Raw genomic sequence first — 26337 nt, 5'->3', positions numbered from 1 at the left:
TTTATTCTTGGGTAAATATATGCTCCTTACCATGTCCAGCCATGTTTATTTGACATGGAATACTTCTCCATGATGGCAGTGAGGCGAAGGAGGGAGAAGCGCTGGAGGAGATTCAACTGGCCAGCTGTCTGATTACTGATTTGTGGAGACACTATGGAATGAGTTGGCTGATGGGAGATCTGGAAACTATTCCATGGTATCCTTCTACACCAAAAGATCAGAGAAGTAGATACAAGACAATGATTTATTTGGCAAGGATTAATATAGACACACACACACATACACACACACACACAGCTAAGAAAATCAAAAGCAGCAAGGTAGTACTGTGGATTGAACTTGAATCAGGACTTCAATTTGAATCTGGTCTCACACATTTACTGACTGTGTAACCCCAGACAAGTCATTTAACTTATCTGCCTCAGTTTCCTAATCTGTAAAATCTGGATAATAGCAGCTCCTACTTGCTGGGGTGTTGTGAGAATAAAATGAGATATTTGTAAAGTTGGAGAAAGCAAAGCAAGACTCACTGAACCAAATTCAGTAAACTACAGAAATGGTGGCACTGTTAAGCTGGTCTTTCACAACACAGAAAACATTAAAGCTCTATAAAATGCTATCATCATCATTATTAATTACTGTTAATCATATAAAATAAGGAAATAGAAAGATCCATCTCCTTTTGAAATCCTTTTGTGTTCCAAGAAATTTTTTTAAAATTAAAAATAAGTATTTCTTAAGTATTCATAGGTTATAGATTAGTTATCTATAATAATAAACTAAAGATAGTTATCTATAGATTAGTTATCTAAAATAGATATATTATCTATATATAGTAATTATAGAAAAGTAGTTTTCCGTATTACTTTACACATCATACTTATATTTTTATTTAAAACCATTGGTTATTTCTCTTAACTCCAACTTTTCACATGAAATTCATTTGGATTTAGGGGGAGGTGACAAATAACAAATTAAACATATTCCCAGTAATCATACTACATTTCAATGAATCCCAGAGATGCTTCTTGTGATTTTCCACACACAAGTACTACACGGTATTAATGTTCCTTTAAGAAAAAAGAAAAGGAGTTTGTACCACATAATTACAATACAGTCATAGAGTATATTTGCACTGTAAGTCAAGGCTCTGGTGTTTATTAAAGAGCATTTCCAACCAAAACTAAATTTACAAAAGGCTATCCTATTAGGTCATAGAGATTATCCTTTTGATAAAATTAAAAATTTCAAATCATAATTAAACATTCTAGCCAAACTTATAAAGTAGAAATAGAGGATAAACACTCAGGATTATAGGAATTCAACTTAAATTCAATCACTGTGCTTTTCTGAATGAGTATTTCTGTTAACATAGTTTCCTCATAATTAGTGGAGAAAAAAGGAAATAATATGACTATTATTACCAACCTGTTTGGCCTAGTGAGTGATGCCCCGACACCAGAATCCCTTCTTTCTCTGACTCCAGCTGCCTCTGAGTCATTAAGGGAGGTCCCATCCCTCTCCATATCACTAGGTGTTGTACGACCATCAGAAACCGAGTTCCCCTCAAAATCCCCTAACGTAATTTGGTTAGGAGATGGGAAGGGTGACAAGCCAGATTCCCCAACTAATGCATCATCTGTTTGTAGTTCAGGCAAGACATTCTTTGACCAGTGGTTTACTACCTCTTGGAGTCCATTAACATGTTGTAGAATGTCATCTAAATGTGGGAAGAGGTCATCTTTCTCCAAGTCCAAAAGATCCCCAGTGCTGGCATACAAGTGTGAGCCTGGGACATTGTCATAAATACTAACTCTACTTTCTCTGTGACAAGAGGCCATAAGTCTGGGTTCCTTTGTACTAGGGCACTGTTGCCTACCCAGAGAGATGCTGCCCGTCCTCCAGTTCACCCCATTGCTATTATCTGTTGGAGAGAGGCTTTCAATAGAAAGTGCCTTAGGAAAAGTTCCTGGTTTGTGGTCTTTGGGGATGTGGACCACAAGGTTCTCCTGGGAGTGAAAGTCATTTTTATGGTTTTGGTCTATGACTTCCTGTAATACTGTCCCAGACAGAACGTCCAAGTCTTCCAGATACATCCCCCCACGTTTGCTGACTTCATGGCACTTGCGATCTTTCAAGCAGGGTGTGCTCACACCACTACTGCTATTTTCTGACTGGCTGCTATCACTGTTGGATTTGGCAGAGAATGGAAGTCCTTTCTTGGTTGCATCTTGGGTTGAGTTTTGGAAATCCCCGTTTGCTAATGGCACACAGTGCATGGTCTTTAAGGATTCTGGCTCCTGCTGAAGAACAGGTCCACTTATCACCAAGCCACCTGTCCTTGCTGATCCCTTTACCTTGCCATGTGTCCCTCTAGGCCTTAGTGTCTCCATGCGTTTTAAGAAAGATTTGGCTCTGGTTCGCGTTGGTTTCTCATTCTTTGGGTGAATATAATTGGCAATGTCTTTGGGGTTCTGTAATAAGCTGCCACTGACTAAAGTGGAGTCGAGCATGACTGGGGCGTCCCCACAGTACTGCCCTGAACAATCAAAAGCCTCTCTGCCAGTACTGTTAATGCCAGACTGGCTCCGGTTGTCACTTCCTCCGCTGCTTTCACTATGAATAGAAGAGACCTCAGGCTCACTCAAGTCGGTAAGGACGCTTTCACTGCTTGTGGTGGTTTTCATTCTGACATCCCCAGATGATCCATGTCTGTTTGCTTGGGGAAATAATGTGTGGATGTCGTCCACTCGAGACCATCTCCTGCTTGTCCTTTGAAAGGTCCATTTGTTACTGATACATAGGTCTTCTTCATCTGAGTCATCACTCTGAAAAAAATGATGACATAATAATTGGAAAATTACATTATTTGTAGAGTAGTAGAAGTGGAAGTCAAGAAACCTGGGTTTCTAGGTCTAGTTCTGCTATTAACCAGTCATGCAATTTACTCTGAGACTCCGTATTCTCATCTGTATAAAGAGGTGAAACAAGAAGCATTTAGCTTCAAAATCCTACAATTCTATTCTTACCAAAACATGCGATCTGTTGAAAAATAGGAGTTTTTGCTCCTCATAAGGATTATTTCTCACTAGCATGGTTTTTACTTACTTACCCATCCCCTCTAGATTTCCCAAGCAAATTAAAATTCACTGTTTCTTCTATTCATTCATAGCAGTTCCATTTTCAGTCCTCCCTGATATCCTACAATACTCTCATTTCCTGAGTCTGTCCTCATTTCTTCCATTATCCATATATGTTCCAAAAGTATCACTTGTACAAGACTTTCCATGATTGCTTGCAAAGAGGTGTTAGTTAGTCTTTTTCCTGACCTCCCTGCCTAAACATAAAACTGCAATAATACTCTATTTACTGTTCAACCTTTCCCCCAATGCCATAAGATGAACATTTATTAATACAATTGTTTTTGCTTCTTTTATTTGTTTAGCATTTCTTCAATTACTCTGAATAAGTTATATCTTTGATATGGTTTGCCTGTGTCAATGTTATCTAAGATTATGTCTTTAGAAGTTGAGGAAGGAATCAAGCTGATGCTTTATGATGCCATTAATCTAGTGGTTACTGTGGTGATCATTTCTGGTCATCTAACTTGAGAGGCAGTATAACATAATAGAAAATACATCGTGATTTGAGTCAGATCTAGAGTTGAGATCCAGCACTACTCCTTACTTGCTGTGTAGTCAACTTACCTGAACATTATTTTCCTCACTATAAGTCTTTATCATAAAATATGCATGGTTTCTGGTATAATAAAGTAGTCAAAGAAATTAAAGCAATCTAGGGTAGTATTAAGAGTGAAAGAGTGCCCAGATCTAGGGAGGTAATACAATTGTTATAATTTGCCAGACATTTCTAGAATGTTGTGTAGTGTTATTCTTTTTTTTCTAAAATATGATCTTTCTCTCTGGGACCAGGTTTCTTGTGGAGATTTTCTGGAGGCAGCCTCAGTTTCAGTTCCAAGTAATAATCACCTCAAATACAGCCAGAAGTTAAAATCCAATCTTTTATTGTCTCTTCCAAAATAGCCCAGTTAGCTTTCTTTGGTTCCGAGAGTTCTTGTTGCTAGTCTTTTGCCTCTGTCAGCTTCTGCCTCTAGCTCAACTCCGACTCCTGGCAATCTTCCAAATTGACTGACTTCTGGCTTTCAATCTCTTCCACTGACTCTGCTCCTTTTATGCTCTTTTAGAGGTGTAAACTCAAAGGTTGACTCCTCCTCCAAGAGTGGGATTATGGGAGGTGTGAATCTCATTCTTGTGAATCTCATATTGAATTCTGACTTGTGAATCTCCCAAACTTGTGAACTAATGTGTGTGAGCTAATGTGTGAACTTCTCAAAGATGCAAACCCAAGCACACAAGCATTGCTTCTATCAATTACAGGGAGTCAACACCTTGTTTCAAGTTCTGGCCCATAACAATATTGTGTTTAATTCTTAGTACCACATTTGAAGAAGGATATCATTAAATAGTTCACATACTACATCATCTAGCAATGAGCCACCAGAAAAGTAAAAGTCTTCAAGATCATATCATATGAAGACTGGCTGAAGAAACAAGAAGTACTTTACTTAGAAAAGAGGAGGTTAAAAGTAAGCAAATTAACACAATGACCCAAATACGTCCTTCTATAACTTCCACTTATGGTTCTATTCTCCAGGATCAAGCAAACAAATCTGTTGTGACAGCTTTTCAAACACATGATGGGAAACAGGATGATAAAAGGTTTTCCTGTTTATAACACAGAATGAGGGGTTGAACAAATTGCATATGATTAGCATGGGAATGAAAAGACTTAGGGGTGATGGGGGGAGAAGGGATGATAACTGTCTTCAAATATTTGAAGATTTTCATCTGATGATAGAAGTAGCAGAAGAATGGAATTAGGTTCCATGTAAAGAAAAACATTCCTAATAGAGATAGCCAAAAGAGGGATGGGTTGTCTAAGGTGACAGAGGAAGTGAAAGTTTGATGACCATTTGCTGGATACAGCCAACTAGAATTTATTAAGGACCTACTATGTGCCTGCCAGAGGCATCGGAATTGTACAGCGGATAGAACATTGGCCTAGAATCAAAAAGACTCATCTTCATGTGTTCAAATCTGACCTCAGACACTTATTAGCCCTGTGACCCTGGGTAATTTACTTAACCCTTGTTTGCCTTAGTTCCTTATCTGTAAAATCTATAAAATGAACTAGAGAAAGAAATAGTAAATCACTACAGAATCTTTACCAAGAAAACCTTAAATGAGTTCACAAGCAGTCAGACACAACTGAAGAATAATAAAATATTCCTGCTGGTCAATAAGTGCTAAGAGCTGAGATAAAAAGAAAGGCAGATTCTTGCTGTACAGGGCCTCACAGTATATTGGAGAAGAAAACATGAAAACACATGCACACAAACAAGAAGTCAGTAAGATTAAGTAAGACTTTGCAAAAGATGGTACTTTAGCTGAGACTCCAAGGAAGCAAGGGATTCCACAGAAGAGATTCTTGCTCAGTTGTATGATGGATTTGATGGTCCAACCCTGAGATTCAATAAAAGCATTTTGTAATTATAATGCACTATATAAATACTACCATTGCAGCTGCTACCAATGCTGGAGCTGCTACTGATACTATTATTATAAACTTTGAATGAAAGACAGTAACTATTTTGCAACTTGCAATCTTGGAGCTGCTTGGAATACTGAGAAGTTAAGTCACTTCTCTAAGGTCACATAGTCAAACAGCACCAGAGGGAAGATTTTAATCTAGATCTTACTGATTCTGAGGGAAGTTCTCTATTTGCATTACATCACAATACCCCATCTTAATTATTATTGGTTGCAATGTTACAGCACAGCAACAGAAACGGTTAATTTCTGGGAATATGAAGTTAACTAATATAGGAAAATTGCAAAAATTAATTTTGTATGTTGGTTGCATTCTTGTTAGTTGTTTTTCAGCTGTGTCTAACACTTCTTGACCTCATTTGGGATTTTCTTGGAAAAGATTTAACAGATGAGGAAACTGAGGCAAACATGTTAAGTGACTTGCCCGGGGCCATATAGCTAGTAAATATTTGAGGCCATATTTGAACTCCTAAAGACTCATCTTCTTGATTCCAAAGAAGGCACTATATCCATTATTTCACCTATTTGCCCTTAGTGGTGAACTGGCTGCAAAATGTTTCTTACTAATACTAGTGTACATGACTTCCTGAGTTCTCTGTCAGAAACAAACTTTGACTGTGAGGAAGAAAACAGTGTAGTCACACGTAAACAGATCCCACTAATTCATTAGCTGGTGACTGGGAAAGAAAATCAGTATTCCTCACTTGATAATAATGACTGCCCCTCCCATCAAACATTTCCTAAGACCTATTGCTAGTGGAATTCAACTGACCAAGCTGCCTCTATTCAAATGGTGTCTCATCCTTGGGACACTGGTAAGTTTATATTAGACAAAAAGAAGGTATCATAAAATGTTATTCATGAAATCTTAAAATTGTAATAGGCTCACTCATGGTACAATAGAATTTTTATTAGATCTGGATCAAAAGAACTAGATTAAAATCCTAGCTTTGCTATATATATGACCTTTAGCAAGTCACATAACCTAACTGAAATTCAGTTAATGTTATTTTGAAAATATGGTACTCAGAACTAGATAGAATACTCTAAGAGTATTCTGACTAGGATGGAGCAGAGCAGGATTCTCAGCTTCTTTGCTCTGGACATTACACACCTCTAATAAATAATGTAGCCTGATGAGCACATTGGCACTTCTTGTCATACAAAGTTGCTAACTTATAATGAGTTTGTATCCTAATAGAAGAATTAAGAGGAATAATACAACAATACCTTTATTTTTTTCCAATAGTATTTTATTTTTTTCAAATACATTCAAAGATAGTTTTCAACATTCACCTCGCAAAACCTTGTGTTCCAACATTTTCTTTCTCCCTACCTTATCCCTACCCTCCCCCCCAAGATAGTAAGCAATCTGATATGGATTAAATATGTGCAATTCTTTTAAACATTTCTATATTTGTCAGATTGTGCAAGAAAAATCAGATCAAAAGGGAAAAAAACATGAGAAAGGAAAAAAAAAACCCCAAGCAAATAAACAACAAGGTGAAAATACTATGCTTTGATTTACATTTAGTCTCCATAGTTCTCTCTCTGGATGTGGATGGCATTTTCCATTCCAAGTCTATTGGAATCAACAATACCTTCATTAATGAAGAGGATTCTTTCTAGCAGTATATTCATCAGAAAATTACTGTTAAAGAAGGCACAGAGATATGTGGGCAGGCGAAGGAAGAAGTTACAGTATGTAAGATCAAATACCAACTAAAATAATATCAAATGTGCTTTAAAATCTAAACACTGCTTATGTTTAGACTTGAGGTTAGGGAAGGTAAGAGAAGAGACGAGGAAACAGGATTAAAAATCAGGGTATCTATAGTTTCTGCCCAAAGCAGATGCTGAAACCTACTTAGATGCTGAAACCCCAAACTCCTTCAATAGATAATAAAGTCTTTTATTTCTTACTTAGATACTTCTTTCACACAAAATCACAAGTTCTTTATTGAGGTGACACTTCAATGTGAATGAATCTTAACAGAGGTTCAGTCAATAACTACAAATGCTTACTATCACATTTCCCATCAGGGGAAGCAAAAGGGCTCCATGGGGGAGAAGAGGAAAAGAAGTAACCAAAAGAGAGGCTAGCAGAGACTGATAACCTTTTATTCTGACATGGACTCTTCTTCAGCAGTCTGGTGAAGACTAGGGACCCCATCTCAAAATAATGCTTTTTAAAATGAATAAAATAAGTAGGATTACAAAAAACCCAATTATACTGAAATACAGTGATCAGAATTTTTTTAAAAAGTTCACAGAACCCAGGTTAAGAACCTCTCCTCTCTCTATTCTTATTAAAAACACTAAAACCTAGAAATCAATGGAGACTTAAAAAAAAGAAAAGATGAGTAGTATGTATTTAAAACTAATAGCATTATCTGTAATGGGGATAAATTTGAAGCCTTCCCAGTAAGATTGGGGTGAAGTAATACTGTCCATTATTACCAGTGTTATTCAGTATTGTATTAAAAACTCTAGCTGTAACAATAAAAAAGTAATTGAAGGAATAAAAACAAGCAATGAGGAAACAAAATTATCACTCTTTAAAGCTGATATGTGAAGACATACTTAAAGAATTCTAGAGAATCAACTAAACAACAGTTGAAACAAGAAAAACTTGAATAAAGTTGCAGTTTATAAAATAAACACACAAACATTATCAGCATTTCTATATATTACCAATAAAAACCAGCTGGAAGAGAAAGAGAAATTCCATTTGAGATAACTTAAGACAATATAAAATATTTGGGTGTTTACTTGCCAAGACAAATCTATGGATTATGTGAACACAATTACAAAAACATTTTTTGCATAAATAAAAACAGAACTAAACAATTGGAGTAATACTAATTTTCCATAGGTAGGCTGAGGGGGAAAAAAGAATTCTACCTAATTTATTAATTCAGTGCCAGACCAATCAAACTACCAAAGGATTATTTTATGGAACTAGAAAAATATTACTGAAATTCATCTGGAAGAAGAAAAGATCAAGAAAATCAAAGGAATCAATGAAAAAAATGTTAAGGAAGGCACTCTAGCAATACCAAATTTCAAACTAAATTACAAAATGTATAATCTCAAAACAATATAGTACTGGCTAAGAAATAGAGTGGCAGATCAGTGGATCAGATTAGGTATAAAATAGTCAGTAGTAAAAGACCATAGTAATTTAGTGTTTGATAAATCCAAAGACCCAAGTTCTGGGGGTAAAAAAATCAACATTTGACAAAAATTTCTAGGAAAATTAGAAAGCAATTTGGCAGAAACTTGGCACAGATCAACATCTTATGTCATTTTCCAAGATAAGGTCAGAATGTTTAAATGATTTAGATATAAAAGATGATAACATAAGCAAATTAGGGGAGCATGAAAAAATCTGTCAGATCCATGGGTAAAGGAAGAGTTTCTATACAAACAAAAGATTGAGGGAATTACGGGAAATAGATAATTTTGATTACATGTAATAAAAGACTTTTGCTTAAACAAAACAATGTAGTCAAAATTAGAAGGAAAACAGGAAACTGTGAAAGAATTTGCAAGTTTCTTTGATAAAGGCCTCATTTCTCAAACCAAGCCAAAGTTATAAAATAAGAATCATTGCCCAGTTGATAAATAATCAAAGGATATGAACAGTTTTTATGAGAAGAAAATCAATATTCATCTAATCTAATTAATAATCTATTCACTATTGTTTAAAGAAATGCAAGTTAAAACAATTCTGAGGTACCACATAACACCAAACAGATTGGTTAATGTAACAGAAAACAAAAATGACAAATGGTGGAGGGGGTGTAAAAAAACTGGAACACTAATACATTGCTGATAGAACTGTGAACTGATCCAACCATTCTAGAGAGCAGTTTGGAACTATCCCCCAAAAGTTATAAAACTGTGTATACCTTTTTGCCCAGTAATAGCACTATTAGGTTTTTATTCTAAAGAGATAAAAAAAAAAAAAAAAAAAAAAGCCAGGGGGAGGAATTCTGTGTCCAAAAATGTTTTTAGCAGCTCTTTTTGTGGTGGTAAAGAATTGGAAATTAAAGGGGCATCCATCAACTGGGGAATGGCTGAACAAGCTAATGGTATATGGTTGTAATGGAATACTACTGTGCCATAAAAAAAAAAAAATGACAAAGGGATGATTTCAGAAAAACCTAGGACAATTTATATGAACTTATGCAAAGTAAAATGAGCAGAACCAGAACACTATACATAGTAACATCAGTATAATAATGATCAACTGGAAGAGCTACCCTAATTAAGACAATAATTCAAGATAAAAGATGCTATCCATCTTAAGAAAAATAACTGATAAACTCAATATATATCAAAACTTACTTTTTAAACTTTATTTTTATTGTTTTAGTTTGCAGCAAAGCTATTTTGTAAATACAGTTTATATGATCTTATATGTATAAATAAAATAAAATTGCTTGCCTTTTCAAAGAGACAGGAGGGGTAAGAGAAAGGGAGAGAATTTTGGAGCTCAAAATTAAAAAAAAAAAAGATTGTGAATTTTTTTTTTAACATTGGGAATATTTAACAAAATAAAAAAGATTTTTTTTTATAAAAGAACCCTCAATTTATAGACCCAGAAGACCATTTCAGTTGATATGAAAATCTTTCCTCTGGTGGGCTCTCTTTACCTTCAACTGAACAGGGACAAATTGAAGAGTTTTTGTGGATATTTCTGTCATTGCAGCTGCAGATGCAGGCCTCTCTGCTTTGCATGATTTATGAAGATTTTTTTTCTTTAAACGTGACTGCCTTCATATAAAAGAGCTTTGTTCCCAGGGAATTTGTTCAAATAAAGACATCACTGTATATCAAAATTTATAGTAAGACTACTAGGTCCCCTGAGTGAGCTGTTAGAAAAAAAAGCCTATTTTCGGGGCTGGTGGGGTGAAACACAACAAGTATTCTGAAAGTAGGGAAAGGGAAGGCAAGTTAAAAAAATTAAGCAAAGATCCTTTAAAATAGAACAGTATTTAATTCTGGCCCCATTGTGGTCTTAAGAGCTAACTTGAATCAGCTTATTAATAATAGAAAATGAGATGCAGTCTTGAGGATAGACTGGTTAAATTAGGATTCTTTAATTTTTAATAAATAGATGGGGCTCTGAGATGTAGAGTGGAAGCCCACCTTTTTCAGAGGCAGTACAATTAAGTCAAAGAAAAAGAACAAGTGGGAAATCAGCTAATAAGGATGAAATTACGTCCGGGAAATATTGCTGTATTTGGGTCACTGTGATCCCTCTAAAGAAAAAAGAAAGGAAATAAGTTGCCTATGAATGTATCAGAAGCTATCAAATCTCACTTGAACATTTAAATTAGCTAAAACTCAGGGGTACAAGATCAAGTCAGAATGCCTACCACTCCACGGGAGTGGTTGAATAAAACTTCCTCACTTGAGCTCTCTCTCCTACTAATGGTTGCCGGAAGACATTTATTTTGCTGGGAGATGCGGGGGTGTGTAGGAATGGAAGAGAACTACGCAAGGTCATGGTTTCTGTGGCAGCAGCTGTTATTTCTCTTAAAATGATCAGGAGGCTGTGACATAGCTGATACATGATTCTCTTTCACTTGGGATCAAGTGAAATGAATTAGTAATCTTAGTCCCTGTTTTTGTGTTAAATGTGTCTCAGATGTTACACAATGATTACATCCATAAGAATGAAGTACCTCCCTCTGTGTATAGAGAGCTAAACTGGAAAAGGAAGGTATAGGGAAGCATGGCTATTTGACTTTCGGATAGAAAATCTGAGTCATTATCCATTCATATTCATTTTCTCCTATATCCCATAGATTTTTTGGCAGAGCCATTAATTTCTAACTTCTAGTCCAACATGGTATGACATGATATAAACACTATTACATGTCATGAACTAAAGGTAACTCTTATGAGTAATGATGAGGAACAGTTGATATCACTTTACATCTATAAGTATGGAATCCTTATAATTCAGAGTTGCAAAAGATAGGAAGTCCGGTTACAAAGGGATTTAGTTGTGGAACTGATAGTAATGTTAACAAGAATTGAAAAAATTGAATTGTCCCCAAGTAATGTAGAATTCTATGTTGATTGTGGGGTTTAGAGAACAAAAAGGATAGTATGGCTATCGTTGATGAGCTTCTAAGAAAATGTCTCTTTGACAGGGATCTATGAACTTTGTAGATTAAGAATTCTTGAACTAGGGGTCTGTGAACTTAATTTTAATATAATAGACTTTCTCTGTACTCTTAAGTATTTTATTATATGCTTTAAAAAAATTCTAGGTAGGGGTCCATACATTTCAGTAAACTACTAAAGGGGTCCATGACATTATAAAGTTAAGAATCCCAGTAGATGTACAATCAAGACCTATAACTTCTGCAATCACAAAGAATTTCACTGGGGCAATAGGGAGAAAATACTCCCTTATTTTCTACCATAAGCCTATGAATAGGCATTGTGTGTGTGTGTGTGTGTGTGTGCACGCGCGTGCACATTTAACACATATGCAGGTGCGAGTGATTTACAATTGGTATCTGATAAAGAACCAGAGGGCAAACAGAAGCATATTAACCATATTTGCCTGAAGAAGTATGATTAGTCTCAGTGGAGTCATCACATAGCCCTTGGTTCAATCATCAATAATGTGCTAATTAGAACAAAAACCAAATAACTCAAAAAAATGGCCCCATAGGACAGTGAAGTGAAAGACTTAACAATTCACCTTTAGAGACCAATGTTTTATTTTTATTAGATATAGATGCAGTGGATAGCCCTGAGATTTCAATGGATTAGGAAACTATCAATGCTGGCTGGCACCTTCTCAACAACTTTAGAGTTGGGTTTCCTCAAGGACTGAGAGGTCAATCAATTTGTCTAGGATCATCTGTTATTATGTGCCACAAGTAGGGATAAACCAAGATCTACTTGGTTCTGAGACTGTTCTCTAAATCATTACATTACATTATTTTATTTTATTTTTTACTTCCCTTTTTTTTGTTAAAGTTTTTCATTTACAAAGCATACATATGGGTAATTTTTCCAACATTGAGCCTTGCAAAACCTTTTGTTCTAAATTTTCCTATCCTTCCCCCCCATCCCTTTTTTTTTTTTTTTTTACCAGCAAGGTTTATATATATATATATATATATATATATATATATATATTTATATTTATAGTTATCTTACTGCACAAGAAAAGTCAAATCAAGAAGGAAGGGGAAAAAAAACTGAGAAAAAAAACAAAATGCAAGGAAATAACAACAGAGAGGGTGAGAATGCTATGTTGTGTTCCACACACTCTGTCCCTATGGTTCTCTCTCTGGGTGTAGATGGCTCTTTTCATCATTGAACAAGTGAAATTGGTTTGAATTATCTCAATGTTGAAGAAAGCCAGGTCCATTAGAACTGATCATCAATCTTGTTGTTGCTGTGTATAATGATCTCCTGGTTCTGCTCATTTTACTTAGTATCAGTTCATGTAGGTATCTCCAAGCCTCTCTGAAATCATCCTGTTGCTCATTTCTTACAGAACAATAGTATTCCATAGCATTCATATACCATAATTATTCAGTCATTCTCCAACTGATGGGCATCCACTCAGTTTCCAGTTTCTTGCCACTACAAAGAGGCCTGTCACAAACATTTTTGCACATGTGGGTCCCTTTCCCTCCTTTAAGATCTCTTTGGATTATATTCCCAGTAGAAACACTGCTAAATCAAAAGGTATGCGCAGTTTGATAACTTTTTGAGGATAGCTCCAAACTGCTCTCCAAAATGATTGGATCAGTTCACAATTTCACCAACAATATATCTGTGTCCCTTTTTTTCCACATTCCCTCCAACATTCGTCATTATCTTTTCCTATCATCTTAGCCAATCTGACAGTGTAGTGGTATCTCAGAATTGTCTTAATTTACATTTCTCTGATCAATAGTGATTTGGAGCACCTTTTCATATGGCTACAAACAGTTTCAATTTCTTCATCTGAATGGCTTGAACTATTATAAATTTGAGTCAATTCTCTATATATTTTAGAAATGAGGCCTTTATCAGATCCTTTGGATGTAAAATTTTTTTTTCCAGTTTATTGCTTCCCTTCTAATCTTGTCTGCATTAGTTTTGTTTGCACAAAACCTTTTTAACTTAATATAATCAAAATTATCTATTTTGTGATCAATAATGATCTCTAATTCTTCTTTGGTCACAAATTCCTTCCTCCTCCACAAATCTGAAAGGTAAACTATCCTATGTTCTTCTAATTTGTTTATAATATCATTCTTTATGTCTAGATTATGAACCCATTTTGATACTTATCTTGGTATTGGGTGTCAGGTGTGGGTCTATGCCTACTTTCTGCCATATGAGTTTCCAATTTTCCCAGCAGTTTTTGTCAAATAGTAAATTCTTATCCCAAAAGTTTGGGCCTTTGGGTTTGTCAAATACTAGATTGTTATACTCATTGACTATTTTGTTCTCTGAACCTAGCCTATTCCACTGATCTAGTCTATTTCTTAGCCAGTATCAAATGGTTTTGATTACTGCTGCTTTATAATATGATTTTAGATCTGGTACAACTAGGCCACCTTCATTTGCCTTTCTCTTCATTTAATTCCTTTGAAATTCTTGACCTTTTGTTCTTCCAGATGAATTTTATTATTTTTTTCTAGGAGAGTAAAATAGTTTCTTGGGATTTTGATATGTATAGCACTAAATAAATAAATTAGTTTAGGGAGTATTGTCATCTTTATTATATTCGTTTGATATATCTATGAGCACTTGATATTTTTCCAATTGCTTAGATCTGGCTTTATTCATGTGGAAAGTGTTTTGTAATTTTGCTCATATAGTTCTTGACTTTCCCTTGGCACATAGATCTCTAAATATTTTATACTATTGACAGTTATTTTAAATAAAATTTCTCTTTGTATCTCTTGCTGTTAGATTTTGTTAGTGATGTATAAGAATGCTGATGATTTATGTGGATTTATTTCGTATCTTGCAACTTGACTGAAATTGTGATTGCTTCTAATAGTTTTTAGTTGATTCTCTAAGGTTCTCTAAGTATACCATCATATCATCTGCAAAGAGTGATAATTTGGTTTCCTCATTACCTACTCTAATTCTTTTAATCTCTTATTGCCAAAGCTAGCATTTCTAATACAATATTAAATAATAATGGTGATAGTGGGCAATCTTGTTTCACCCCTGATCTAACTGGGAATGGTTCCAGTGTATCCCCATACATATGATGGTTGCTGATGGTTTTAAATAGATGCTATTGACTGTTTTAAGAAAAAGTGCATTAATTCCTATACTCGCTAATATTTTTATTAGGAATGGGTATTGGATTTTATCAAATGTTTTTTCAGCATCTATTGAGATAATCATATGTTTTTTTTTAATCTGGTTATTGATATAGTCAATTATGCTAATAGTTTCCCTAATATTGAACCAGCCCTGCATTCCTGTTATAAATCCTACTTGGTTGTGGTGTATTATCCTGGGGATGATTTTCTGTAATCTCTTTGTTAATATTTTATCTAAGATTTTTGCATCAATATTCATTAGGGAGACTGATCTATAATCTTTTTTCTCTGTTTTTGTCCTACCTGGTTTAGGTTACCAGTACCATGTCTGTGTCATAAAAAGAATTTGGTAGGAGTCCTTCATTACCTAATTTTTTCAAATAGTTTATATAGTATTGGAGGTAATTGTTCTTTAAATGTTTGGTAAAATTCACATGAAAACCCATCTGGTCCTGGGGATTTTTTTTTCTTAGGGAGTTGATTAATAGCTTGTTCTATTTCTTTTTCTAAAATGGGACTATTTAAGCAATTTATTTCCTCCTGTATTAATCTGGGCAATCTATATTTTTGTAGGTATTCCTCCATTTCACTTAGGTTGTCAAATTTATTTGCATAAAGTTAGGCAAGGTAATTCCTAATTATTGCTCTAATTTCCTCTTCATTGGTGGAAAGTTCTTCCTTTTCATTTTTAAGACTAATAATTTGACTTTTCTCTTTCCTTTTTCTAATAAATTAACTAAAGGTTTATCTATTTTGTTTGTTTTTTCATGAGTTTCAATCAACTCATAGTTTTAATTATTAATTCAATAGTTTTTTAGTTCTGTGTTTCCTGCCATCTTATTAACCCCAAATTATACTTTTCTCTTTCCTTTTCCCATTTCCCTCCTCCCCAGTATTTTACTTATGAGCACTATTTGCCTCAAGTAGTCCTCCCCCTTTAGAGACCCTACCCCCTTTTTTATACCTTTCCCCTACTATTTCTGTTTTCCTTTATATTTAGCCTACCCTTCCTTTTTCCCTTTCCCCTCCCATTTTTTTATAAGGTGAGAGAAGTTTCTTGGTGAAACCAAATATATCTAATATTCTTTCTTTGAGCCAAATCTGATGAGAGTAAGATTCACACAATATTCATCACCCTTCCTTCTTTTCCTCAATTATAATAAGTTTTCTTTGTCTCTTCTTGAGATGTAATTTCCCTCATTTTACCCCCTTTTCCCTTTTTTCTGTTACAACCCTCTTTCTACCTCTAGTTTCTTTTTAAATTTTATAATAGTAAAATCAGATTATACATGTATTCTCTATGTATACCTATAATATAAATAGTTTTCAAGAGTTTTTTTTTTCTTTTTACCTTTTTATGCTTCTCTTGAGTACTATATTTGAAGGTCAAATTTTTTGGTTAGCTCTGGTCTTCTCATTAAAAAATAAATGGAATTCACCAGTTTCCTTGAAAATCCATTTTTTTCCCTGAAAGAAAATGCTCAGTTTAGCAGGGTAATTTATTCTTGGCTGATATTCCAAGTTCCTTTGCCTTTCGGAACATCATATTCCAGGCCTTTCGATCCTTTAAAGTGGAAGCTGCTAGGTCCTTAAGTAATCCTTTTTGTGGCTCCTCAGCATTTGAATTGTTTCTGTCTGCTTGTAATATTTTTTCCTTGGTCTGATAGTTCTGAAATGTAGCCACAATATTCCTTGGGGTTTTAATTTTGGGATCTCTTCCAGGAGGGATTCAGTGAATTCTTTCAATGGTCATTTTACCTTCTGATTCTATGATATCTGGGCAGTTCTCTTTGATGATTTCCTGAAAAATAGTGGTCTAGGCTTTTTTTTTTTTTTTTTCATCATGGATTTCAGAGAATACAATAATCCTTAAATTGTCTCTCCTAGATCTATTTTCTAGGTTGGTTGTTTTCCCAATTAAGTATTTTACATTTTTTTCTATTTTTTCATTTTTTGGTTTTGCTTGACTGATTCTTGTCTGATTGAGTCATTCATTTCCATTTGTTCAGTTCTGAATTTTAGTGAGTTATTTTCTTCATCTAGTTTTTTTTTTAACTTCTTTTTGTATTTGTCCAATTGAATTTTTAAATGAGTTATTTTGTTCTATGGAATTTGTTTCCATTTAAAAAATTCTGTTTTTTAAGGATTATTTTCTTTTTCCATTCCACAAATTCTGTTTTGTAAGGAATTATTTTCTTTTTCTGTTCCCCAAATTCTGTTTTTTTGGGAGTTGTTTTCTTTTTTCATTTTATCAAACCTATCTTTTAATGAGTTATATGCTTTTTCCAAACCTTTTTGCAAACTTTTCATTTCCTTTCCTCATTTTTCTTCTAGCTCTCTTTTAAGATCCTTTTTAATTTCTTCTAAACGAGCCTTGTGGAGCTTACATCACTGTTTGGGCTTCACCTGGAGACAATCTGCCTTTAGTAACCTTAGGGTTTGAAATGTGTTCTTCTTTCACCATAAAAGCTATTTATCATCAGAGTTCTCTTTACTTTTTTACTATATTTTTAAAAATGTTGAGGTCTGCTTTTAGGGCAAGGGAGATTTTCCAAGCTTCCTCCACAAACAGCGGCTTCCTCTATAAGTGGCCGTAGCTGTACTGGTTCAGTGCTGACTCACTTCTAGTGCTGGGTGGGCGTGGCCAGATGCAGTGAGATTCTAGTATTTTGGGGTTCACTACTGATCTTTTTGTGTTTGTGTTGGATGTTTTATAAATTCTCTGCTGATTTACTGGCTTGCAACCAGGGCAGAGTGGTCAGCAGTGTAGTAGATTCCTATAGAGTTCTTCCTGTAGATTTTCCACCATGTGGAGTCTGTACCACCAGCAGAGCCCATACTGTCCTGGGACTCTGTGCTAGAGTCTGTGCTCAGCTGCTTGTGCTTGGCTGCCTTCTACCAGTTTCCAATTGAAATAGACCTTTTCTGGAAATCTTTGAAATTATCTTCTGCTGATAATTTGCTGCACTCCCAATATTTGTGGGTTCTGTCAGTCCAGAGCTAATTCAGATATTGGATCTGTTAATTAGTCTGAGGGTTGTAGGAGAAGGTCAAAAAAGAAATGTATGTTGTCTCTGCCATCTTTGTTCCACTCCCTATGAACCCCTTCTTCACATTGTTTTATTTTCAATAAAAATTTAAAAATTGGGTAATGGTAACAATATTACTGAATGAACCTATCTCTTAAAAAAAAAAAAAAAAAGAAAGAAAGAAAGAAAGAAAGCATCCCAAAAGTTCTCACTTGTGCCCTCTGGACCGTTTCTAATATTTAGGCCCACGAGGCAGTCACCTGTCCAGGTATGCATTTTTAGGAGGTCTAGAGGCCTAAGGAAATGCAAGTATTCCTCAGCTCTTCATGAGCAGAAGGTCTTCAAGATAAACCTTCACAAGACTTTATTCTATGGGTTAAACAAGCATGGACTTCTATAGACTCGAGAAGGAATTTATGGCTTTGTAAATTCATTTCTGTTTTGTTTATTTTTCTAAATAAATCTTTCTTGCCTAACTTTTCAAGAAGCTATAACTACAATATAGAAGAAGGACTACTTTTTTGATTTCCTTTTTCTTTGTCTTATTTTCCCAAAGTTATCTGAAGCTTCAATAAAGCAGGGTCATGGTCTTTGATTTTTATTTTAAATTATTCATCCTCTACTTAGTGCCTATAATTTACATTCAGCTCTAGTTAATATCTTACAAGTATTCATATAAGGTTTAGAGCAGCTGAATTCACAATAATGTAAAATAGGGATTTATTGTTAGTTGTTTTCTAGTATCATAGCCATGAATACTGGTTATTGTTGAGTTCTGTGAGTAGGTGGAGAGTAAGCCATAATAGTTAACTTGAAAATCAAGACCACCACTCCGTAACACCGCCCCCTTCCCCAACTTCATATTTTGAAAAGGAAGCTGTCCTTGTGACAGCTGTGGTTAAGCAATGATTTGAAAAGATTTTGATAGGTAATCAAATAAAGTAGTAAAATCTTACATAGCAATTATGAACATTAAATTAAATTTATGGAAGAGATTTGCATAGTTAAAATGGTATAAAAGCACTGAGTGATAAACTAGGAAAGATATCAAAAGTACTTCATATGTGTAATTTTCAAAATCTGGCAATAATTTAAAAGGAATAACATTTTATTTTGGCAAAGATGAATAATACTGTTGATTTTATTTTATTTCTTTAGAAACATGATACTATTTAATATATGAACAGGCTGTTAATACATATATAAATACTATATATATACATATACACATATACATATATATATAGAAGTATGTTCATTCAGTATTAATGTATGTAAACACTTTGGATACCCATACTTCAGGCACAAAGGTGTGGCTCCTCTTGGCTTCAATAAGAACCATGTGTGTATTCAGAGCAAAATTTGACCCTTATGTCTCAAATAGTATGTACTTTTCTCGAGAGAGCTATTCAGCATGGCAGCTGTTGGGAGGTTTATTTCCATTGCTATTTTGACTGGATAAACTACTCAACTTTTAATATTCTTTTGGATATTCCTTTTCACTTTTTGCTTATATTCCTTCAAATTCTAAATGAGGTTCAAAATAGTGCCTAACTAATTGTGTTTTTTTAAGAGCAGAAAATGAAGCTCAAAATTATTTTGAAGTTTCAATTACTCAAAATTGGCTCTGAAGTCATCAGTTTTTATATATACATAAACATACATGTTTATACACATCCCTACACTCTCCCCAGAATATGAAATCCATACTTTTTATTAAAGCTGCAAATTATGTTTTTACTTTTTCTGAAAAAAAAAATAAAAAAACAAATACTGAGGACTTATTGTATGATGAAGGAGAATAAACATATAGCTACACCCTTCCACTTTCAATAGCTTTAGAAATTGTGGACCCAGTCTGAAAAAACTAAATTCTGAATAATTATTAAAAACATTACAGTTATTTTAAGGTATTATAAATCTCTGTGCAAACTCTTGAAAAAATGACAAGAAAATGGCATGTTATAGGGCATAGCTAAACTGTATTATACAATATTAAAAAAAAAAACTACACATACTATAAGCTTCAGCATTTTGCCTCTCATCATTAAAATGTTCATCTAGTTCAAAACTATAAAAGTATGAATTTTCTACCATTAAAGCCATTATTTTATATTAATTTCATCACTTACCTTTTTCCTTTGGAAGTTCACATCAAGTTTCATTGAGGCACACTTGTTCAATGTGTTGAGTCGTCTAAAAATAAAGTAAAATAACATTACCATAAACAGTACTGAGGGCAGAAAACGCCCCACAAAACTTCTTTTCAGTTTGATGAAGGGGTCCTTTCTTTCATGAATATGCTTGTAATGAGCAAACAGCAATCTGTACTCTTTCTATACTTCCATGTCAGGAAGTATGCTATTAAAATATGTTGATAAATTAAACAGGCTTTTAGGCATTCCAACATGATGTTTGGAAAAACAGCTACTGAGTAACCATTCTAGAAATTTTTATGATCTAAAGTAAAGTTCCCAAACTCATATAAAAAGAGAACATTCTATCACATTCACATTTAGTCACTTGAGGGCCAGGATCCTTGTAAGTTTGCCCCCAAAATGCTTCTTATTATGGTGAGGAAGGTTTAGTTTTGAAAATTCTAATTTTTCCACTACTTCTTGAGATTGAAACTATTCACTTAAATAAATTTAAATGGCAGAAACTAAGAGAACATTTGAAGGGAATTTATTTAGCCCTTACATTATTTTGACCACTGTAGAGCCATTTTATTCATTCAACAAATAAAACACTTAACAAATGTAATGTCCCATACTAAGTACCGGGGAAGAGACAAAGATAAATAGGGCATCGGTCCCTACTCAAAAGGAACTTTTAACAAAGTAGGAGTAAGACAAATAACTTGCTGAAGATAGATAAATAATAATATTTTTATAGGAAGGTATGGGTATTGTAGTGGCCAAATTATCCAGACTGTTTGCTTTCTACCCTTTCTCATCTCTACCAGGAGGTTCTCAGGGGGGAATGAGATAGAAAACTAAAAACACTTTTCATTCTTTTTTTTTTTTTTTTTTTTGAATCTCTGGTAACAAGTTTGATTAGGTGAGAATTGAAATCATTGGTCAGAATGATGTTTTCCCATTATTTGTAGATTTCATTTATCTGTGTAATTCAATTTTCTTATACGCCAACATTCAGTGTGTCTGTGCTTTCATCAATTGTGTGTACTCCATCAGTGAAGAAAGAATCATCCATATTTTCTTATCCTTTTTGACTCTTATCTAGGTCTTTCTAAAAAATTATATGATGCACTAGAGACTCATTACTTTTAATATTTTAATGGATTTTCATAGATACCAAGAGCAATATTTGAGCAGTTCATAAATTATCATTCCTTATTCTTATTACATAAATAGCCCACCTTCTTTTTTAGATATAAATGTCCTTGGCGCTATGTTTGGTGCTACTTCTTGTACATATTTCATCAATAACTACATCCTAGGTTCCACTTAAATCTAACAAACATCTTTCAATTGTTCTTTGGATCATGCACTATTTGGATTCTTCTGATACTGTGGTGTTTCATGATTTATAGGTATAAAGCTCCACTGAGAATCACAGTACAAAGATGCACTTTGGGAGCAGGGCTTGTGATCTCTGAAAGCTCTATCTAATTTCTCAAATGCAATTCAGCTCACTCCCCTTCTTTTCAATTCTATAATTGGTTCTGTGAAGTATATATGCAAGTTCTAATAGGGATTGACTTAATAGCCTGCCCATACAGCTGTATGTTATGAAGTCTGATGTAATCAACACAGTGTCATCTCAACACAGGAGCATACAGTGATTAAATTCACTGTTGGTTTAGCTGTGAATTATGAGAAATTCAAAGAACTGTTGTAAGACTTAGAAGAACTGATAAATAATTAAGGAAACAGAAACCAAAGAGAAATATAGACACACATGTATACATATATATATGCCTACACATAAACACACACACACACACACACATATATATATATATATATATATATATATATATATATATATATATATATAATTTGAAAACCAAAATACATCAGAATTCAAATTATAGATACTGCTTTTGTTTCCAGATGAGCTGATGATATATGTACTTAAGTACTGTCAATCACAATCACTATAGTCTCTTTTACTTGGTTTTTCTGTGCTTTAAGAGAGAGGGAGTCTTGATGAAGTAAGAACATTGTAAACATGCAGGAAAAAAAAAACAATAAATCATTAAAAAAAAAAAACCCTATTAAGCAACAACTAGAGAGAATCTCTTTTTTATTTGGACATTGGACACAGCTATGGTTTACAGGATATATATTTTATAGTTCATAAAATTTATAATCAATAGGATCATTGAATAAAGTTCTTTCTGGTCATATTTATCAAGGAATCTTGTATAATATTATCACATGTATAGGGAAAACCTGAGAAATTTTCAAGTCTGAGATATGCTCCACTGAGTCAGATGCTTAAAAAAAAAAATCAACACCATATATATTCTATCTACAACAGGATGGGCAGACTTTTCTAAGTGATTTTCTAAAGAAGAATATACCTTAGTGTTTTCTATACCTTTCAGTCAGTCTTGTGACTAAGATGTAGCCTGTTGTAAAGAAGCACCCTGCAGAAGATTACCTATTTCTTGAAAATATGTATAAGTGTGTGTGTTTACATAGATATGTGAATATATAGATGTATATAGATATGGGAAATCTATACCTAAAATTCTTGTAAATATTTTCCAAGAAGAGAAATTAGGCTTATGAACCAGAAGTTATCAATGTCTTCTTGAATATCTTATTTTATAATAATACCATTCATGGTATACCCAATTTTCTCTATCATATCTTAAAGATTATTTTTTCATTCCTTTTAAAATTGAGTATCCTCCAGCATTGATTTTCTCTATATTTATTCAGTCTGGTACAAAAATTCTTCCTGACTTCATTTTATTGAAATCCATTTCTAATACATTATGTACTTAGATATCCAAATGTTGTGATTCAACTGTCACTGAGGAAGAAGTTAGAACTCTACAGAAACACTAACAAATCTCTCTTATTTCATATCTATTTATTGTCTTCTTTCCAAATTTATGCATAAACATCCTTGGAATGATCTGGTCAAATTTTTCAAGTTTGTTTTTCTTTCTAATTGACTTTTGCTTTTTTATAAAATGACTCTGCTTACAATATTTCATCATCTTATTCTATAATAGTTTATAAATGATCTTATGTCCTAAATTTATGCTTCCTTTCACTGTCATTTCTCTATGTCTGGTGACTAGATTGTATTTTTATTGACTAAGACATTTTTCTGAGTTTTTCTGCTTCCTCGTGAAAGTGGTTTACATTTTCTGAACTTCTTTATGAAATAGTAATAATAAAAATCAATGCCTTTGCTTTTACCCATTTTTCTTATTTTATAAGCTACAAATAATTTCATTAGGTTGTATTAGAGCTTCAATTGTATCTGATGCTTATCTTTATTCTTTCTTCTAAATTGATGTCAGTTTTGATCTTTGTTTTAGGAATCAATGATTTGACTGAATACAGCTAATTCTGAAATGACACCTACATTAATAATGAGATACTTCCTGAAAAGAGTCAATTTGATTTTTTATTTTTTATTTTGGTAATGTTGTTCAGTATTTTCCAGATATATGACTCCAGCAATTTTCTTAAATAAAGACCTATTATCCCAGGTGTAAGGTTTCTACATTTATGATCTTCATTTTTAATCCTGAATTATATTTTCCAACTATTTTTGCCATCTCTTCATGTGCCCACTTTTGCAAAATCAAAGAACGAAATGTATTTTGACTTGGTTTGAAGAATCTTGTCAAAGTTGGCATAATATTTCTTTACTGCTAAATCTTTTCAATAGACACAGGTCTATTATTTGAAAATATCATCATAAATGGTCCCCTTGTTTATATTTGTCAGAAGCACAACAAAATGATATAACCAAGAATTCTATAGACAGACCTTTCTTGTTGTTCATGAGCATGTGATGAAATCAATTCCATTATTCTATTGTCCCAGGATAATCTAGGAGTTATCTTAGTTTGATTAAATGGAATGACTGTTTCCCATCAAGGACCAGTTCAGGTGATACCTTCTTTGTGATGCTTTCTCTGATTATCATTATTATTAGTGTTCTCTTCCTCATTTTTTTTTCTCGCATTACACTTATTTACCTACTGTTGGTATGTTTCAGGAGAATGTAAGCATCTTGAAGACAGGTACTCTGGGTTGTTTTTTGGTTTTGGTTTTATTTTGCAATAGACATTAATTTAAAACTCATCGAATTATTGAATTGAATGGAGTTTCATTACATCTTTAGGCTTCAATTTTGGTAAGAATGAAAATGGTTTCCTTCCTCCTAAATTGTATTATTTAGTTCATCACAGGACAAAGTTCTTATGTCTTGAAACTAATGCCTAAATTAAGAATTGTGTAATTCTTAGCATCTTCTATCTCCCTTATTATTGTCACCAAAAGGAAATCAAAGAGATTAGAATCCATTTTGCAGATTATCTCTTCGGTCACAAACAGATTTTATTACTTGGTGCACAAATTATTGGTCGTGATGAGGTTCTCCAAAGTTAGCAGGTTACCTAATAGAGTTGTCATCAAAGGATATAATAAAGGTAAAGTATTTTACAATCCTTGAAAGAGTTATGTCAGCTATTGTTATCTCTAAAAAGAAAGAATATAAACTCCTTAAAGGAGAGTTCATCTTACTTTTGTCTTTGAAATGACAAAGCCCAAATGATAAAAAAAAAAAAAAAAAAAAAGCATATCACATATTATAGGATTTGGTTTGAATAGGGACAGAAAAGAATAAATCTTTTTCTTGGCAATACATGACTTCTACACAAAAATGAGCATGTATTAGGGCATAAAAACCTCACAATCAAATGCAAAAAGGAAGAAATAATAAATGGACCTTTTACAGATCATGAAGCAATAAAAACTATATTCAATAAAGTGCCAGGGAAAAATAGATTAAAAACTAAGTAGAAATTAAATAATCTAATTCTAAATAATGAGTGGGTCAAACAACAAATCACAGTAACAATCCATAATTTCATCCAAATGAATGAAAATAATGAGACAACATACCAAAACCCATGGGATGCAGTCAAAGCAGTTCTTAGAGGAAATTTTATATTTCTAAATAGTTACATGAATAAAACAGAGAAAGAGGAGATCAATAAATTAGGCTTGCAACTAAAAAAAGTTAGAAAAGGAACAAATTTTAAAACCCCAATTAAATATCAAATTAGAAATTCTAAATTCAAGGGAGAGATTAATAAAACTGAAACTAAGAAAACTATTGAACTAATAAAATTAAGAGTTGGTTTTATGAAAAAAATTAACAAAATTGATAAATTTTACAAATTGATAATTTGATTAGAAAAAGGAAAGAAAAAAACCCAAATTACTGGCATCAAAAAAGTGTATATAGTAGATGCTTAATAAATGACAACTGATCATTATTTAGGCTAATCCTTGGTCAGGAGACACCCTGTAACTAGCTCTGTATCTGAAGACATAAAGCTTGGTAGAATTCAACAGGTCACTGGGTTTTTGTGGAGGGATTTCCATCCCTAATCAAGGATAAAACAAATTTGGCTTGATCTTACAAAGAAACCATTCTGAACTATGCAAAATAATGAGTGCATCATCTTAATGATGGTAAGTTATAATGAAAAAAACTCAACAGTTGTCTTTTTTGCACTTTATGAACAAAAAGAAGTACAGAAATCTTTATGTTGTGTTTCAATATGGTTTTCTGACACATTCAGGAGAGCTGTTGTTGTCTTTTGGAAGCTGAAACCCAAGAGAATAGATCTTTTCTCTTTTTAATCCCCTCAATTTTCCAATGTACATATCTATCCCTTATATCTCTCTCATAAATTCTAGTTTCACTGCACTAACTGGCTGCTGGAAATATTTATAGATGTCCCATTATTTGCTCAAATTCACTGTATCTAAAATCTGGATTTCATGCATTTGTATAAGCTTCTTCCCATACCTAGAAAGCATTTCCCTTCTCCTTCTCAATCATAAGGCTAACCCTTCAAGAATCAACTTGTGTTGATCTGAAACTTTTACTGATTTTCTCTTCAAAACTCTCTTCTTCCCCAGTTATCTTTGATTTTCTTTTCTGTGTGGTATAATGCCCAGCTTTGAATCCTGCCTCTAACAATACTGCCTGCATGGATCTGGGCAAGTCACAACTTCTCTGTGACTCAGTTTCCTTACCTGTTAAAGAAGAGGGTTGGACTTGATGGAATTTAAGATCCTTCCAAGCTCTAAGTTTATGACCCTATAATCTTATGAATGAATAAGAAAGCAGGGA

The 26337-nt window shown here is 33.5% G+C and overlaps 1 protein-coding gene across 4 annotated transcripts in view; it reads right to left on the bottom strand.

The window, feature by feature from the left end:
• Nucleotides 1-26337, bottom strand: part of STARD13 (StAR related lipid transfer domain containing 13) — a 285280-nt gene that overhangs the window by 35727 nt on the left and 223216 nt on the right. For all 4 annotated transcript variants that reach the window (XM_031963687.1, XM_012545229.3, XM_023499614.2 and 1 more), the window contains exons 4-6: nt 20106-20169; nt 1429-2828; nt 31-204 (exon numbers count right to left, since the gene is read on the bottom strand). In XM_031963687.1, coding sequence (XP_031819547.1) covers nt 31-204; nt 1429-2828; nt 20106-20169 — 1638 coding nt within the window. The remainder of the gene's footprint in view (nt 1-30; nt 205-1428; nt 2829-20105; nt 20170-26337) is intronic.

This window comes from Sarcophilus harrisii, chromosome 3, assembly GCF_902635505.1.
Source record: "Sarcophilus harrisii chromosome 3, mSarHar1.11, whole genome shotgun sequence".
Taxonomy (NCBI): domain Eukaryota; kingdom Metazoa; phylum Chordata; class Mammalia; order Dasyuromorphia; family Dasyuridae; genus Sarcophilus; species Sarcophilus harrisii.
Note: the sequence above shows the minus strand (reverse complement) of the source record. Positions and strands in the feature narration are given on the sequence as shown.